This window comes from Anopheles merus, chromosome 3R (assembly GCF_017562075.2).
Source record: "Anopheles merus strain MAF chromosome 3R, AmerM5.1, whole genome shotgun sequence".
Lineage (NCBI taxonomy): Eukaryota > Metazoa > Arthropoda > Insecta > Diptera > Culicidae > Anopheles > Anopheles merus.
This window is the reverse complement of record NC_054084.1, coordinates 42,601,515-42,617,304: the sequence shown is the minus strand read 5'-3', so window position 1 is coordinate 42,617,304 and position 15,790 is coordinate 42,601,515. Positions and strand designations below refer to the sequence as shown.

The 15,790-nt window shown below is 45.0% G+C and overlaps 3 protein-coding genes across 10 annotated transcripts; 2 read left to right on the top strand and 1 right to left on the bottom strand.

The window, feature by feature from the left end:
• Positions 1-878: 878 nt before the first annotated feature.
• On the top strand, positions 879-2,860 carry LOC121595939 (caspase-like). 2 transcript variants are annotated; one of them, XM_041920421.1, is made up of 4 exons: positions 879-965; positions 1,036-1,251; positions 1,462-1,822; positions 1,904-2,860. In XM_041920421.1, the coding sequence occupies exons 2-4, from the start codon at positions 1,249-1,251 to the stop codon at positions 2,425-2,427; spliced, it is 888 nt and encodes a 295-aa protein (XP_041776355.1). In that variant the 5' UTR covers positions 879-965; positions 1,036-1,248; the 3' UTR covers positions 2,428-2,860. The 2 variants fall into 2 exon arrangements, with proteins under 2 accessions (XP_041776355.1, XP_041776356.1); XM_041920422.1 differs by having other exon boundaries at positions 888-965; positions 1,062-1,251.
• Positions 2,861-3,436: 576 nt separating this feature from the next.
• LOC121595929 (bromodomain-containing protein 4) lies at positions 3,437-15,134 on the top strand. 7 transcript variants are annotated; one of them, XR_006005220.1, is made up of 7 exons: positions 3,437-4,605; positions 9,528-9,918; positions 9,999-10,114; positions 10,184-10,702; positions 12,284-12,443; positions 13,957-14,073; positions 14,466-15,054. XR_006005220.1 is itself a non-coding variant. In XM_041920408.1 (6 exons), the coding sequence occupies exons 1-6, from the start codon at positions 4,405-4,407 to the stop codon at positions 15,009-15,011; spliced, it is 1,443 nt and encodes a 480-aa protein (XP_041776342.1). In that variant the 5' UTR covers positions 3,437-4,404; the 3' UTR covers positions 15,012-15,103. The 7 variants fall into 7 exon arrangements, 6 of the variants coding, with proteins under 6 accessions (XP_041776342.1, XP_041776341.1, XP_041776343.1 ...); XM_041920408.1 differs by lacking the exon at positions 13,957-14,073 and having other exon boundaries at positions 14,956-15,103; XM_041920407.1 differs by lacking the exon at positions 13,957-14,073.
• LOC121595942 lies at positions 15,118-15,703 on the bottom strand. The gene has a single exon (XM_041920427.1). The coding sequence runs from the start codon at positions 15,572-15,574 to the stop codon at positions 15,227-15,229; it is 348 nt and encodes a 115-aa protein (XP_041776361.1). The 5' UTR covers positions 15,575-15,703; the 3' UTR covers positions 15,118-15,226.
• Positions 15,704-15,790: the final 87 nt, after the last annotated feature.

Sequence of the window (15,790 nt, the reverse complement as noted above, 5' to 3'; positions counted from 1 at the left end):
GAGCTACTTAGCAGTGTTGATATCCACCGAATTCTGCAAATTTTACTATACGTGCGCATTGTAACGAGCTATCTGCACCGGCTGAAAGATGACATCCGGGATATTGTGAAAGGCCTGAATGCTAGGGTGGTAGGAACGAACCATGACCTCGAGACTGAAGACAAGTTGAGGGCATGCTGCTCATGCTACTTCCTGTGCATGAAAGCATTCATTCAGATACAGGATCAATTTTCTTTTGGCCTTTTTATGGTGTGCCTCAAGTTTAGCATCATCATATGGAACGAAATTTATTGGACCGTGTATCGAGCCATCATGGAAACATCTTTTGAACGTGAGTAGGGCTGCATAATTGTAGATGAAGTGCATTAATTTTTTTTCCTCATTAGTATTCTGTCTAAATGTGGTGCCATACCATTTCATCTTTATAAGCTTTACCTGGTCATGCGAATGCTTGAACGGAGAGATGAAGGCTCTATCACAGCTGCTTAATACGGTTCACATGGATAAAACCACAAGTTCGATTAAAACACGAATAACACACCTAAAGCTGCTGCTAGATTATAAAGTATTTTTCTTTGAAGCATTCGGAGTGTGTAAAGTATCGTACAAATGTATCGTACAGGTATGGAAAGTAATGTTTGGTTTTTGGTAGTGCTATCATGCTTTAAATTTTGTTTCCTTTCTCTTTCAGTATGCAATCTCAGGAGCCACCAAGGTGTCTTTCATAGCACAAATCATGAAAGATTTCCACTCCGAAATGAGTTAATCATTTCTTATTTGAGCATTTCTAGCAGCATACACTTCAATAAAACGTGCGAATAATTTGTCCGTTATGTTTTTCTCACCATGCCCATAGTGATTTGTTATTCCTTCGTGCGCTGACAGTTCGGGAGCGTATTCGCTTGCAAGTTGTTTTGCGTAAATAAATATCTGCCCAACCGATGAGTCACAAAAAGCGAACATTGGTATATTTTACACCACTCCATACGGTTCGGAGTGTCTAAATTATATTGTTATTTTTGTTTGTAAGTTTAGTTTCCTTCCCTGGCTTGTGCCGGTAGTTGCAGCTCTCCTTTGCCACAGCGTGTTCAACCGTATTCAACCCGTTGGTTGCAATTGCAGCGTTTTTACGCACCGGAAACCTTCGCAAGATCGATCTTCCAGTGATTTTAATTGTTGTGATATTATACATTTCAAACGATTCCACCGAAGAGTACTGTGCCAATTAGAGCTGTCGAGTTTAGTTGAATGGTAAGCATGACATTGCAATAACTCCCAGAAAATGCACAATAACCTCCGTAATAACCCCGTTCTGCGCAAATGCAACTACGGTGCACGTTAAAACGGGTTCTTTGTTCTTCGTACGCAAGCATCCAAGGTGGCGGGATGCGTATCAGCTGTTTGTGTGTAGTTTCATCTGCTTTCGATGATTATAATGTTTATTTTTAAACCGACTTCCAGCAACCATTGACGAAAGCCTTCAGCGCAATGTTCAGCCGAAAGCAAGAGGACAGCAGCGATACGCGAGGAATGCCGCACGGTTCACCCATCGCGAGCGGTTCACAGACGGCGAATGGGATAATACGGCCCGCGTACGTCATCGAACGGTACGCTGCCTACTACCCGATGAACCACAAACGGCGCGGCATGGCACTGATCTTTTCGCACAACAAGTACAACGTGCGCAATGTTAGTCTGCCGGTGCGCGAAGGCAGCGCCATAGACTGTAAACGGCTGAAGGAAACGCTGGAGCTGTTCCGGTTCGATGTGAAGGTGTATCCCGATTTTAAACTGGAAGAAATCAAGTCCGTCATTGGGAAGGGTAAGGTTTGGCTGCTGCTCGTTTGTAACGCAGAGACAGCATTTTGTTAACGAAGTGGTGTTTGCACCTCCTTTTTTGTAGTATCGTCCATGGACCACAGCGACAGTGACTGTTTTCTGGTCGCTATCCTCACGCACGGCGAGGACGGGGGCATTGTGTACGCCTATGATCAACCGTACGAACTGTCCCTCATCTGGAGCTTCTTCACGGCCGACAACTGTCCATCGTTGGCCGGGCGGCCGAAGATTTTTGTCATTCAGGCGTGCCGTGGGAACCAGCTCGATCACGGCGTAAAGGTGCAGAAGGACGGCGTCGCACGGTACAGCATCCCTACGCATGCTGACTTTCTGTTTGCGTACGCCACGATCCCGGGCTTCATGGCGTTTCGCAACACGACCGAGGGTTCCTGGTTCATCAACGAGCTGTGCAAGGAGTTGCAGGAAAACGGGCACAGGTACGACATTAACACGCTGCTCACCTTCGTCACGCAGAAGGTGGCGTACGATCACGAGTCGGTGTCGAACATGCCGGAGTACAATATGCGCAAACAGACGCCATGTGTCGTGTCGATGCTGACCCGTTTGCTGCTGTTCAATGTGGTTTAATAACGAGCGCGGACTCGAACTTTTTATCGATATCGAATCAATGCCTAAGGCATATTTTCCTATATTTTAACGTTCTACCTCAAGGTACAGTCGTATCGTGTTTCTTTTGATTAATAATTTGGTTTATTTAGGAATAATGGTTTAATCTCAGTTTGCAACAAAAGCGTGCATAAAATTAACACCGATGCTGTACGGCAGGAGCGAAACACCAAAACACAGTGTCGTGCAATACGAACGTAGTAACGTACTCCACCGTCAATAAGGCATTCTTAATTTTAATGCATTTGGATCAAAAGTATTCGATGGAAAAAAGTCATACCATTATTTTAAAGCCCGTGATTTTACCAGTGGCACTAAAAGAATATTTATTTTTATACCGTATAATATTTAACACATGAAGCAGGGCGAAAATAAAAATCGTAACATTTCTATACCAATCAAATGGGGTTCATAGAATCAGAGAAAATCATTCAACGCTATTACAAATGCATTAAGATCGCGTTGCAAGGGATGAATAATTTCCATCCCCAAGAAACCACCCTTAAACAGGTGTTCTCAGTGTTGCGCGACCAAATGGGGAAGCGAGAAGGAGCGAGAACTGGCAATAAAAATAGTGAGAGAATATTTACCCCTTTTTCCCAGTGGAATGTTTTGATGCACCACACCAGACTTGTATGTGCCTTCTCGCTCATTCGCGCACCCCGTTGCACGGTCGTTTCTCAGGTGATGCATTCGGGCGGTAGTGCAGGGTTTCAAACGCTTCAACATTTTCATCTTTCTCTCTCTCTCACACACAAATACGGATTCTCTCTCTCTCATACTCACAAGCAAACACATCTTGCCGCATGAATGCTTTTTCTCTCTCTTTTTCGGTTTATTTCCTCTCTCGTTTGCTTTCCCTATCGCTCTTTTTCCTTCTTGCCCGCGCTCTCTCTCTCTCTCTCTCTCTCTCTCTTTCTCTCTCGCGTAAGGGATTCGTACGCGGCTCAACATGAATATGCCGTTTCCCGTTCCATTCATTCCTTGCACGCAGTGTGTCAGGTAAGCGCGGGTACGCATGACGTCGGACAGTGCGAGCTGGCGACTTTTCCTCGAGAAAACAACGGAACGGTGTACACCCAGGCCCCGAGAGCCTCTTTGAAGCACAACCCTCCGGAACAAGCTTCCACGTATACAGATTAAATTTAATTAGTATTCATAGCGCTCCATTCGCCTCCGGTGTTTGGTCTCGGTTTCTGGAGACGCTCGCGGCCTGCGCTCTGATCGTTGTCGTCGTCATCATCATCATCATACACCGTCTCCGGTTGGCATTAGCAGCAGGTTTCCAGCAAAGCGAAAAAAAAAATAGTGGTTTTAGACGATCACGAAATCGTGTCAATGTGCGTGTGTGTGTGTGTCTGTGCGCGCTCTCGAAGGGGTGTAGTTTTCATGTGTGCCCTCGTGATCGCCCGCTCGTGATCCATCGGCAAGAAATGGTTTGAAAGCGGTAAAAAAGCGGTTTTATTTGCATTCATCGAAAAAATAAACCTCATCGTCCGCCTACCTTTTTACCACCCTGTCGTTCGGGATTGCGCACATGTGTGCTGGCGTACGCGTTAGACAACCCCCGTCCGCAGTGTGTGGTGCGTGTTTGTTCTTCTTCTAGCGCAATCCGCCCCATCGCATCCCCATCGCCAGGGTGTTTGTGTTCGTGCGCGCGTGTCTGTGTGTGTGTGTGTGGTTGGAATTTCTTCATTCCTATCCCAGTGCGTTGTGCCGTTGTGCCACATCTCCCTTCAGGGCCCGATTGGTGTGTAAAGTGCGTTTTTCGTTGCGTTTTTTTGTGTGTTGCCGTGGCACGCGAGAGGTAGTGGTAAGCATTGAAAAAAAAAGCAGCAGCAGGGAGTTAAAAAATTCTCCCAACCAACCGAACCGAAGCTGGAGACGGGTGCGACGGGAGAAAATAGCGCGTAGAAGGAAAGAAGAACGCAGTTGGCGATGGAGCAGCCTAACGGTGGTGTTGGTGAGCCAAGCGATGACCGCAGTGCGTCACCCTCAGCGAGAGCCACCCAGAACAACAATGCAGCCGGGATGGGCCCATTGTCGGGGATCAGCAATGGAGTGGACACCGCCGCGAAGACAACCAACTGGGTAAAGTTCGAGGAGGAGGAAAATGGCGGAGCGCCGGATCCGAGCAAGGTAGGCTATGGCGATGAAACTGGAGGGGGTTTTGGTGGAGTTTGGGCTCGCATCCAAAAACCGAAAAGGAATTTGAACAGCTAAACGGATAAAAAAAACCGTTCCCATCGCACATTGGACGTGGCTTTCAAAGAGAAGATGAGAAATAAAAAAATGGCGATAAGCGACGAACCCCCAGAATTCTCCGATTCGACGGTGGAGCTTTTCCGATTGAATGGTTCCACCTTTTCGGCGCGCACAATTGATTAAACAAAATTCATCACCTCACATCCCCATCCCTTGGTGGTGTTGTGCACTAGAGGGAGGGTGTTTATTCCACGATGATGAGCATCAAGGGGGAGGAGGGGAGAGGGGGTGGTCGTGAGTATTAGGGTGTCACTTTGTGTGTGACAGAGGCGCGACTGTTCCGTTCTCTCGCTTGCTAGTGGCTCCAATAAAGTCAATATTGCGGATACCGTTTGGATACAGTGAGGTTCGCAATTTTGCATAAATTTGCGGCTTAGAAGCGGTCGAGAATATTAAATTACTTTTTTTTCTTAAACAATAGTTTTAGGGGTGGAGGGTTTCAGAAGAAATGTACTTTTTGCAGGCAATAAATTAAGAGCCAAAGATTTTATGTATGCAGAAATAGTTGCTATGGATATTATCGTTTCACCATGGAGCAGCTTACTTTCGTAGAATTATGTGATTCAGCCACGATTTTCAACCAAGCAACAGATATAAATATTTAAGCATCGCTATCGTGTGTTTTCCGTGGCGCACCTACACAGCCTAACACACGTGTTTTCTGTTTTTCCACCGTCCATCGCTTTGTGTGTTGGCGTGGGGAGCACCCTTGTGAGCCGCCTAGAACGGCACAACAATTCTATCCGGTTTTGTTGTGCCATCGGTGGTTGTCGCTGGTGACAGCATTCCACGGTGCCATACGCCCGTGCTGTCATTGTGTTGCACCCTTTCCACCCAATCGTAGCGTAGCGTACATGCCCGCGGACCGGACCAAGGGGCGAGCTTTAAATCGCTCATGCCGCAACACCCTCCTCCCAAGCCCCATAGCAGGCTGTTCCGTTTTTCCAAACATCTCTTTCACACACAATCGCACATTTGCCCTGCAGAGTGTTTAGTAGGTCACGTCTTTCACGCTCTACTATGTGTGTGTGTGTGTGTGTGTGTTTGTGTGTATTAAACTGTCAGTCGGCGCTTTTCTCACCGCCTTGCCAAGGGGGGGTTGTCTGTTTTTTTTGTTTATTACAATTTAATCGTAGCACACCATGGGCGTGCACCACCACAACCACCATCACGACCGTACAGGTTGTCACGTGTTGGCGCGATTGCTGCTGTACAGTTTTCTACCACGCTTCAATGGACGCAAAGACGCGAAGACAAGAAGGCGAATGAATCGTCATCGCCAGTGGCCGGAAAATAGGGGACGACTAAGTTAGCACCTGATGTAGTTCGAGGGCGCAAAGATGGCTTCTCAAATTTGTGTTTTGTGTGTGTGTGTTTGCGTGTGTGTGTGTCGTTGTTTGAATGACCTTTATGACCTACTCATACGGATCATGTTACAGTTGTTGCGCTACCAAGGAAAGCATGCCCTTTGCGCTTATGCTATCGCATTGACCAAATTGGGGGGCTTGTTTGCGCTCACATATACGTATTCAGGACGCATGGTTTCGAATTTCCTTGCAAGCATACAACCTTACACTGCTAACAACGGCAGCCCTCAACGCCCCATCCCATGTGATGATGTCACATTTCGCAATGGTGATCTAACAACGTTGCAGCGGGGGAAAAAAGCTTCTCCACCAGGGCTTTCGCATGCATGCCAACGGAAACCGGAACGGAATGGGGATTTGTCTTTCAACGCTATTAATTTTTGGTGGACAGTTTGCTTTTAAAAATAGCACAAAGGAGGACACACTCACACACATACACGCATAAACACACATCAAGAGGAGCTTTGCTGTCATTATGCTTGCACGCTGGTATTATAGATTCTCGATTATGTTACGCCGGTTTGGTCTCGATGGTAAAGGCAATTAGCTTTAATGGGCCTATTAGGCGGAAAGCGAATCACTTTCCCGACACGACGAATGCCATCGACTCTTGTGACCAATACTGCCCGGATGCTAATGACTGTAAATGTGAGATTTATTGCTAGCTTTTGACAAATCGCCTGTATTTTGTTGTTAATTATTAAGACATTATAATATGTCCCTTGTCTAAAGTTGAATTGTCAATTGGGTTGAAAGTGTCTTGTTTGGTTGCACATTATCGTTTGTTTGAAACAAAAGATTTGTTGCCCCTTATCATGGGGCGATATGCAGCCATGCTTATCGTATGTAAGCGATTGAAACTGTCAACCGTAAAATAATGCAAATGCACACACAGTCGTAATTGGAATTTCATTGCTCATTGCGACTCTTCATTTACGGCTTACAGCTGAAACTGAAATTCCCCAAAAACAATACAGCTTCCTTTACCGCACAATAGAACAATCGGTGCCGTCGTATGTGGACGCACTTTAGCATACTAAAAGACCCGTAACATTCCTTATTTAGGTGTGTTTTTTTTTGTTATCTGCTCGTGGTTTAACAGGAGAGGGGAAAAAACGATCACATGAATCACTCGTCTCTCAGGTTGTTTTGGCCAACGTGCACGTTCAGCACTCTGTGTGTTTTTTGCAATCAGTTCTCAATTGACACCCTGTGATAAACGTTGTAGCTGGGTGTAGGTGGGTGTTCGGTTTCTTCTCCTATTAACACCACTCAATGACATACCCAAAGAAAAGGGGGTAAATTGCTGTCTATGTGGTGGAAAATGTTTGCATGTTGCGTGGTTGTGTTGAATGATTTAAGTAAATTAAAATAGACTTGTGATTTGCTATCTTTTGTTCGGGTTGAAGTTTAATATCACTTCGAGAGATAATACAAGAATCATTTTCTTCTACTCAGAATCCACAGTTTATCAAATAATTTAGACAATTCGTAGCTGCTATGTTTGTTACTTTGAACATCAATATGTATACTTGTGTTATGACTTTGGTGTAGATTGGAAATTGCTGTTCAGCAAATATCCAGAGAAATGTCTTACAGGCGATAAACCTGAGCCGAAATGGGGTTTTTTTCCACGACAGTTTTTAAAGCTGTTGTTTGTCGTTGCTACTACTGGCCAGCATCTCCGAGTGAATCAGACATGGTATTCCGAGCTGTACAATGTCTGGCAGCCGGCCAATCGTAGAATCGTTCCATCGACAAACGAGAAGGTCTTTTCTTTCAAACAGAAATTCGTTGGTGTAGTTTTATATGGATAATGCGCGAAAAAACAACACTTCTTGCACTTCTCCCCGCACATATCAGTATTGCGTGGAAATAATTTCCAATTTTAAGTAATATAGCAGAGTCTTAACTATGTCACTAGGTACATCACATTAAAAAGGATTATACTCAAAGAGGGGAAAAATATTTAATTAATATATCAATTTATCTTTTCATGAACTATATTCTTTGATTGTGAGATTGAATAACTTTTAAATTAAAAGTGATGCAAGGAATTTTGGGGCGGGGCCCGTGGTACAGTCGTCAACTCATACGACTCAAGAACAACATGCCCGTCTTGGGTTCAAACCTAGAATCTGCCCGAAGCAAGGATTGACTTGCCTCCGGTTGTGTGGTAATGCATTAAGTATGGGTAGGCATGTCCGCGTAGGACGTTAGGCCAAATAGAAGAACAAGAAGAAAAAGATGAAGATAAACAATAAAAATAAGAAGAAGAAGAAGCAACGACTCTTGCATATTCGTTGACCTGAGTCTATTTAATATTGTTTGAAATGTAATCTGTTCATGAAAAGGACCATTCGGAAGGAATAGTAGAATTCCCTTCTTATTTGGTGCAGCCAACCCTAGCCCCTTGGTTATCAGTGCCATGATTGGTTTGTCCATATCAGGATTGTTACTTTTTGCGTATAGAAGGGTCGATTTAAACGGAGCTTAAATTCACAACGGGTTTTAAACGACCTAACAATATAGCTTGTCGGTTGTTCTTTGAAATCCAATTCACAAATCTTCTTTCCAATATGGTAAAAACAAATTGTTAACAAGTTTTTTTTATTAGTAGCAACGAAATTCCATATGTGTATTCTCAATACAGCAACACAGCTTATTACTAAAGTTTAGTTTTTATTGATCTTGATCTTGATTGAATTATTGAAATAAAACGCACTATCTTACTGACAATTGAACTTGTCAAATGTTTTATAATTATTTAGAATCTTTATTTGCTTGCCACAACTAACTGGCTACCATATTGACAAAAAAAAAGAAAAATAGCTAACCATCCGTTTATGGGTGAAATAACACGTCACAGACAAATAAAACCATTATAGGACGGGCACACATCTATTGCGATATTGTTGCGCCAATAAAGTAGAAGAACTACCTCAACAAACCAATGTGACGGTCTAAAATATCACAAAAGGCTTTAATAATTGGTTTTATTAGCGATTTTAATACATTGATTGAGCATAAGGATTTTTTTCATATTTTATACCAACAACCAAAAGATTCAAAAGTGAAAGAATAATATTCTTGGAGGTGCAAAATATGAAATGCAAGTCAGCAGCAGATATTAGACAATATTTTTAACAACTTTAAACTTTTTATAGCAACTTGCTAATGAAGGCTTCAGTTATAGGGTATTTATTTAGATAAATTGTTAACACTGTGGTTAAAAAAAGGTGTGAATTAAATACATAATTTATCGAACATAGCGAATATCCACTCTGTTTAGTAACTTCCACGATGCCTAACTCGAAAAATTGAAAAAAAATCATGTCCTAAAATTAAACTAGTTCATTTGGGATCGACCCTGTTTGTCACAGCAATTCCCTTCAATCCATTTAACACACTCATGTTGTATCTTTACAGTCCCCTTCACCGTCACTGCCACCGCCACCATCAGCGGCGGCAAGTAAACAGCAACAGCAACATCCTCTGGCGGCCGGCAGTAACCGCCAGTCGATGGCAACATCACCCGACACCGCACCGCCGGCCGTCCTGCCAACGGAAACGGTGCACGTCAACCTTGACACACGAACGCCTAGCACACCAAAGCAACCAACGCAGCAGCAGCAGCAGCCAGCCCTCGGTGCCAGCAAGCCGGCTCCCGGCCCTGCTGCCGGTAGTGCCGTAAGCGGCGTCAACAAAACATCACAACCGGCCGTTATAGACATTCCGAAGCAATCGGTCAACGTGGTACAGCCGATCCAGTCGATGCGCACGATCGAGCTGTCGACGGGTCGCGTACGGGAAGGATTCGGTGAGTGTGTGCGGTGGGGGGTGTTAAAGCCTATCTTGTTTTAATTTAAATTCGTTACATCCTTTTGTGTGTTGTTTTAGCAAATGGAGATGTGATTGTTACCTTACTACCAACAAACACCCGCTGGCCCTGGGTCACACCGGCCGTATTCCGCCCGGAGCTCGTACCGGAAGAACTGATGGCGCAAGGCTTGACGGTAAGCAAGAGTATTTCGAAAGTCTATCGCATCAGTTGAAACTGATCACTTTTTCCACTTCTCCCCCAGCTAACGGTGGAAGAGTACGTGCACGCAATGGAAACGCTGGTAAACGATTACCGATTCACGCTGTACAACATCTGCTACAAGCGCGTGCTGGTCGTTTGGATCCTGTTCGCCTTTATCGTCCTGATCGGGCTGCTGTTCTCCGGCTTCTACGGCATAACGCTGCTGTCGCTCGGTGTCGCCTGGCTGTTTCTGAACGCGGCCGCCATCTTCCTGTGCATGTGGGTAAAGCTGAAGCTGGCCCGCGGACTGGAACGGTGTATGGCACGCGTCAACAAGCAGCTGATCCGGCACAAAATACTGCTCGCGCTAGATGACCGTGGCCACATCTCGTGCCACAAGGTGAACCTTTGCTTCCTGTACTTTGAGCCGTCGCAGTGCATCAGCTATCTGAACGAGTTTATCGAGCGCAGCGAACAGAACGGCAACACGATCGAGCCGGGCTGGGAAAGCCGGCTGGACGTGGCGACCAATGATATCGTTATTCAGGGTGCGAACACGACCCGTCTGTCCCGGAAGCAGGTAGGTGTGGGTAGAACTGGTTGACTGTCTATGTGTGTGAGCGTGTGTGTGTGTGAGAGATTGTAGAATATAGAGGGGTGTTTTTAAGTTACGGGTCATAAGAAAAGGATTGATCCTTATTCGTCCCTTTTCTTAGCTTCTTAATAGATTTGCTTTGTGGGATACTGTAATTATTATCGAATCAAGTTTTTCTTGTGCACTTTAAATTCTAATTGATTGAACAGCCTGTAAATGTACCTTTAATCTTAAGTTGTGTGTGTGTGTGTCTTTTGTACGTGAGTGCGTGTGTTTGTTTCGCTTATCCCACATCCGTCGATGTGCCTTTGTTTCCGTTTCCGTTTGCGCTTCATTTTTTGTTGGGAAAACCCCCGTTTCAACTTTCTCTAACAACACACGTTACCCATCCCTCCATTTGTGGTGCGATCACCGAACGATCAACCAACGTGTTGCGCAGGGACGAGCGGAGGGCATCTTTCTGCGGTACCTGCAGCGCTGGGGCAAGGACTATCTGCGCCGCCGGCTGGACTGGACGATCGAGGAGAATGCCATCGTGTCGGCACCGCGCCACCTGCCGACGGCCTACTGTCCCTGTCAGTACGCAGAGGAGGTGCTGCTGCAGAAGAAACCGAAGGAAGATCCACGGATCTGCTGTGCCACGGTTCGGGTGCAGCTCGCCCGCCTCGGTTTCCACTTCTGACCGACCGTCGGCCGGATGATGGCGATGATGTAGTAGAGGGTGGATCCGGGGAGAGGAGGAGAGGGGTGGAATTTTTTTTAGCCAAATGTGCCTAAGGGAATGGGTTATGCTCGAGCGGTCGGTTAGGGAAAGCGAGAGGAAGGCGGAGAGGGGAGTGTATTAGAAGCCAAATATGAGTAGCTTAAGCTATTTGCAGCGTGTTTTCTTTTTATTCTGGTGTGTTAGTGGGACGCAATCGCGCATTAGTCTGTTTTACAAATGAGTACAAAACTGCAATCTCTTAGCCAGGAAGCTACTGCTATTACACTGTACTTGATTTTTAAAGACCCCAGCGTGCCTTTTGTGTTGTGTGCGGATAGGATGATCGTAGGATGGAGAGAGAGAGAGAGTGGTTGTGGAAATGGGCCATTTTTAGATGATTTTTTGTTTTAACTGAAGGTACATTATGTAGTGAAAAGAACCATTACGTTTCAACTGTAAGAGCGCTGTATAGTGAGTGCCTTGGGCATTAGTTTTTAATCGGTGGCGGGTTTTGCTTTAGAACTGTAAGCGTGATAGTTGCCTCTCATTCTCAGCAGGGCTATTAGTTTATGCTTTCCCGGAGGAGGAATCGGTAGATTACTCACACGCATCCGTTTATGCGCACTCGGCTCGGTTTGATTGATCGGTTGCTAATTATGTTCTCCTTATAGTATTTAAACCATCTCTACACCAAACTTTGTATACTCCACTAATCCACATCTGCTACTACTACAACTACTATTACTACTACTACTGCTCCCAAACGTAACGCGGCATTCCCCCCGCACCATCAAATGCGTGCGTGTTTTGCTCAGCCTTGACTTCATCGTATCTCCCCTACCCAATGCTCCCCTATTTTGCAGGAACGTGGAATGCTGCTGCTGCTCCGTTACGCGTCCCGGTGGGGCAATGAGGCGATGCGTGGCCTCATCGATGTCACGCAAACCGACCCGGCCCGGCACTGTCGCGCATTTCAGTGCCCCTGCCAGTACGTAGAGTACCACTTGAAGTGCAAACCGCGAGGCAAGTTACGCATTTTTTACTTCTTCTATTGGCTAACGGCTTCCGAACGGTACGACTAACCCGCTGGGAGGAGGGGGGGGGGAAAGGGGGTACTTTTTTCCTTCGCTCGCTCCCTCGATCGCTAGACGTATGGTAGTAGTATGGAGTTTGTACAACCGAGCTGTCTTATCTTAAACACCTTTCCCGCTTTCTCTCCGATTAACACCAATGTTGACCATGTAGTTTCCGGTGTAATGCTCCCTGTGTGATAACAAGCTCTCCTCTCCCTATTGATGAGGTATGGACATGGAATGCATGGGTAGGGGCTGCAGTATTTCCTTTCTTTCCCAACTAACAGAGTATGCAAACAATGCTTTAACAAGCGGCTTAATCTTGCCGTAAGAGTTGGGCTAGCGATAACAGGTGCCTAAACGACATTCCCTCCGCAATGAAAGTAACAAACGTAGACAGAATGTTTTTTTGGAGAATCTTTAGTTAAACGCCCACCCCGAACTCCCTACGGTACTTAAGTGTATTAGTTTAATTGTTGACGGGGTAAATGTAAATGTTTAGCAGAAAAGGTTAGTTTATTTTGTTTTCCTTGTTGAGAATTTGATTAGTTTAGTGAACGTAATTGTATCCATCCGTCCACCATGCAAACCGAATACCGATACAGTTGGCCTGAACTTTATGAATCAGATTAGTTTTTAAATGTTTATTAAAGTTATCATTATGGCCCGAGCTGCAACTCACACAACAACCAGCAAAGGTGCTGGAATAGCACAGGGACCAGATCAGATTTGCAGTTAGGAGTGTGTTAGAGGCAGCTAGCTAATTTCTTGTTGATTTTTCAGATAGTTTAGAGAGAGAGAGTGGGAGTTTTAGTGATGGTGGTGATTCGAAAATGATTCGAAAACAGGGGCAAAAATACCGCTGAGCCGTTTGTAATCTCCAATTTTAAGCGCACGTGCAAAACCCGTGTCTCGGAAATGTATTTTTAAATAAAACTTGTACGCGCGCACCATTTTCAGGCGAACTTATATGAGGTTGAATTTTGCTTAAGCGAAAGGGAGGGGTTGGACCGGTTTTAGTTAAAACGCGATTGACGACTACTATGCGATACCATCCGAAATATTCTTACTGTTACGCCCTGACACAATGGCCCACATTAGTGATCGTCGAATTCCTTTACTAATCTTCCTTCAATTGCACAAGCTCTGGTGGGTTTATCTGCACTTCCTATTTTCGATAGAGTTGTCGATCTTTTTTTTACCTAGCGCTATTTTGTTAACATTACTTAGTGGCTCTGCAGTGCCTGTAATCCTTCCCTATCCTTCGAGTGTACGCTACTCGGTAAGCTCTTGTAGATAGGTAAGTTTACTAACTGTTTTGGAGAGACAGAATAGACCTAGCTGATTGAAACTAACCAAAATAATACACCCAGACACGATATACATACACCTAACCGTTCTTTTCCACTCCGTAACCGGGTGCTGATATTTGTGAAAAACGTTTCTTGTTTCCCTCTTCGTAGGACTGCGCACGCTTTCTCCCGTCAATTCTTATCCCCATTACTAGGACGACCTGTGTGTGTGGACACTACTACTCTAAGCTTAGCGTGTTTATGCTCATTTCCCATTATCTCTTTTTTGTACGTACATTTTTACATGCATTTGAATGAATTAGCATCGTTGTTTGTATTTTTGGAACAACCAATTTCGGACCATTTCCCAGAGCAGTGCCGCTCATTCGTCTCTGCACCACCACTAATCCCACATGGCGCACACATTGCATCTTTTCAAAAATATTGGAAATTCGTATGCTACGAAGATTTGATTTTGGCATTCATTTTCGTGGATTGCAGCAATGTTTGCCCTCTTTTTTAACTAACGAACTACTTTTTCCCTGTGGAATATACAACAAAAAAGGCTACAAAATTTAATGTAGACAACACGTACTGATACTACTGATAATAAGTGTGTACTGGACCGGCGATTTGCATTTAAACTTACCCGTTTTTCATTATCGTTCACTTCTTCTTAGGCTACCCGTGCAGTTGCTGTGCATTAATAGCTGATCCACACTATCAGTACAGCTACTAGAGCTTCCAGCACCTTCAACCCGATCTCTCTTGTGCACCGGGTTTTCGAAACAGGAAACTCCATCTGCTTCCCCAAAATGAAAAAAAGAAGAACTCGGTGCTCCCCCATGTCCCCCATGCATTCGACACAATGTATTCTACCTTCGTCTCCTAATCTTGTAACTGTGTGTATGTGTTAACGTTTGTTTTGAAACCCTGTTTTTGGTGTGAATATTACTGGCACTGTAATGCGGACACAGCAACGCGTACTAATGGAACTAGGACTAAGGGCTTTAGCATGGAATGTGTGTCTGTGTAACGGGGAGGTGGGTGGGTGTGTGTAGTGCATAGCCGACTGCCGACTGTATTTTGGGCAAAAAACCGAAGACAACCCTTAAACATGCGACGTCCAACCCTGAACCCCATTTTCCATCCCCCCATTCCATACCATAGGCTACCCGTGGAAGTGGCTGTCGTCGGTCTGTGGCCACGTGTACCCGAACAACTGAACGACTGGCGCGGAATGCGCGCTTACACAGAGACAGATACACACATCACGTACTTACCAGGTCGGCATTGGTGGCATACAAAGAGTAAAGCAATAAAACCACAGGATTCAGGATTACAATTAAACCGTAGTAGTTTTATTCCGTTACGCTCATCACAGTAGATATTTTAATTCAAAATTTTAGCCATCCATTCAAACCATTCCAAAGGCAGCAATCTATTCCGACATCGTGGCAGCTAGCCGTCCCAGATCTTGCTCGATTTCGGCCATTAATTTATCGCACACTGCTTGCAATTCACTTCGCATTTCCTGCAGCGACTGTTTCAGCTCCAGTGCATTCGTCTTTTGGTCAAAGAACTGCTCGTGTTGCTGCACCGAGGCATCGTACACCTTCCACCATTCGTCCATGGTTGACTCCTCCGTGAGGGATGGTAGGTTCTCTTTGCTGGCAGGTTGCGATACTGTTGATCTCGTTTCGTGGAACAGCTGCAAATCTTCCAGCATCTGTGCTTCGGTCGGTGGTTTCGGGAGAGGAGCAATGGTTTGTTTGGCTTTACGAAACATTGTTTTATCTATTCACGCTCTACGTTTCGCGAGCGCAGGACAAATTTATCACAGAACTTGGGTACGTTGTTATGATTTGTAAGATTTCTCTTTTGTGCCTGTGTTTACTTTGCGCTGTCAAAGCGAACGCGTTTACGCGTCAGTTGGGTTGAGTTGAGATTTGAGCACGTATAGCTGTGCCTAGCCGAATCTATGCCAACGTGGTTTGAAATTTGT

Bases quoted from the DNA above. Each gene is read 5' to 3' on its own strand.
- LOC121595939 (XM_041920421.1), top strand. The intron at 1,823-1,903 runs GTAAGGTTTGGC...CCTTTTTTGTAG, and splicing joins CAAGTCCGTCATTGGGAAGG to TATCGTCCATGGACCACAGC.
- LOC121595929 (XM_041920406.1), top strand. From the start codon at position 4,405: ATGGAGCAGCCTAACGGTGGTGTTGGTGAGCCAAGCGATGACCGCAGT. The intron at 4,606-9,527 runs GTAGGCTATGGC...GTATCTTTACAG, and splicing joins GAGCGCCGGATCCGAGCAAG to TCCCCTTCACCGTCACTGCC. The intron at 10,703-11,156 runs GTAGGTGTGGGT...CGTGTTGCGCAG, and splicing joins CCCGTCTGTCCCGGAAGCAG to GGACGAGCGGAGGGCATCTT.
- LOC121595942 (XM_041920427.1), bottom strand. From the start codon at position 15,574: ATGTTTCGTAAAGCCAAACAAACCATTGCTCCTCTCCCGAAACCACCG.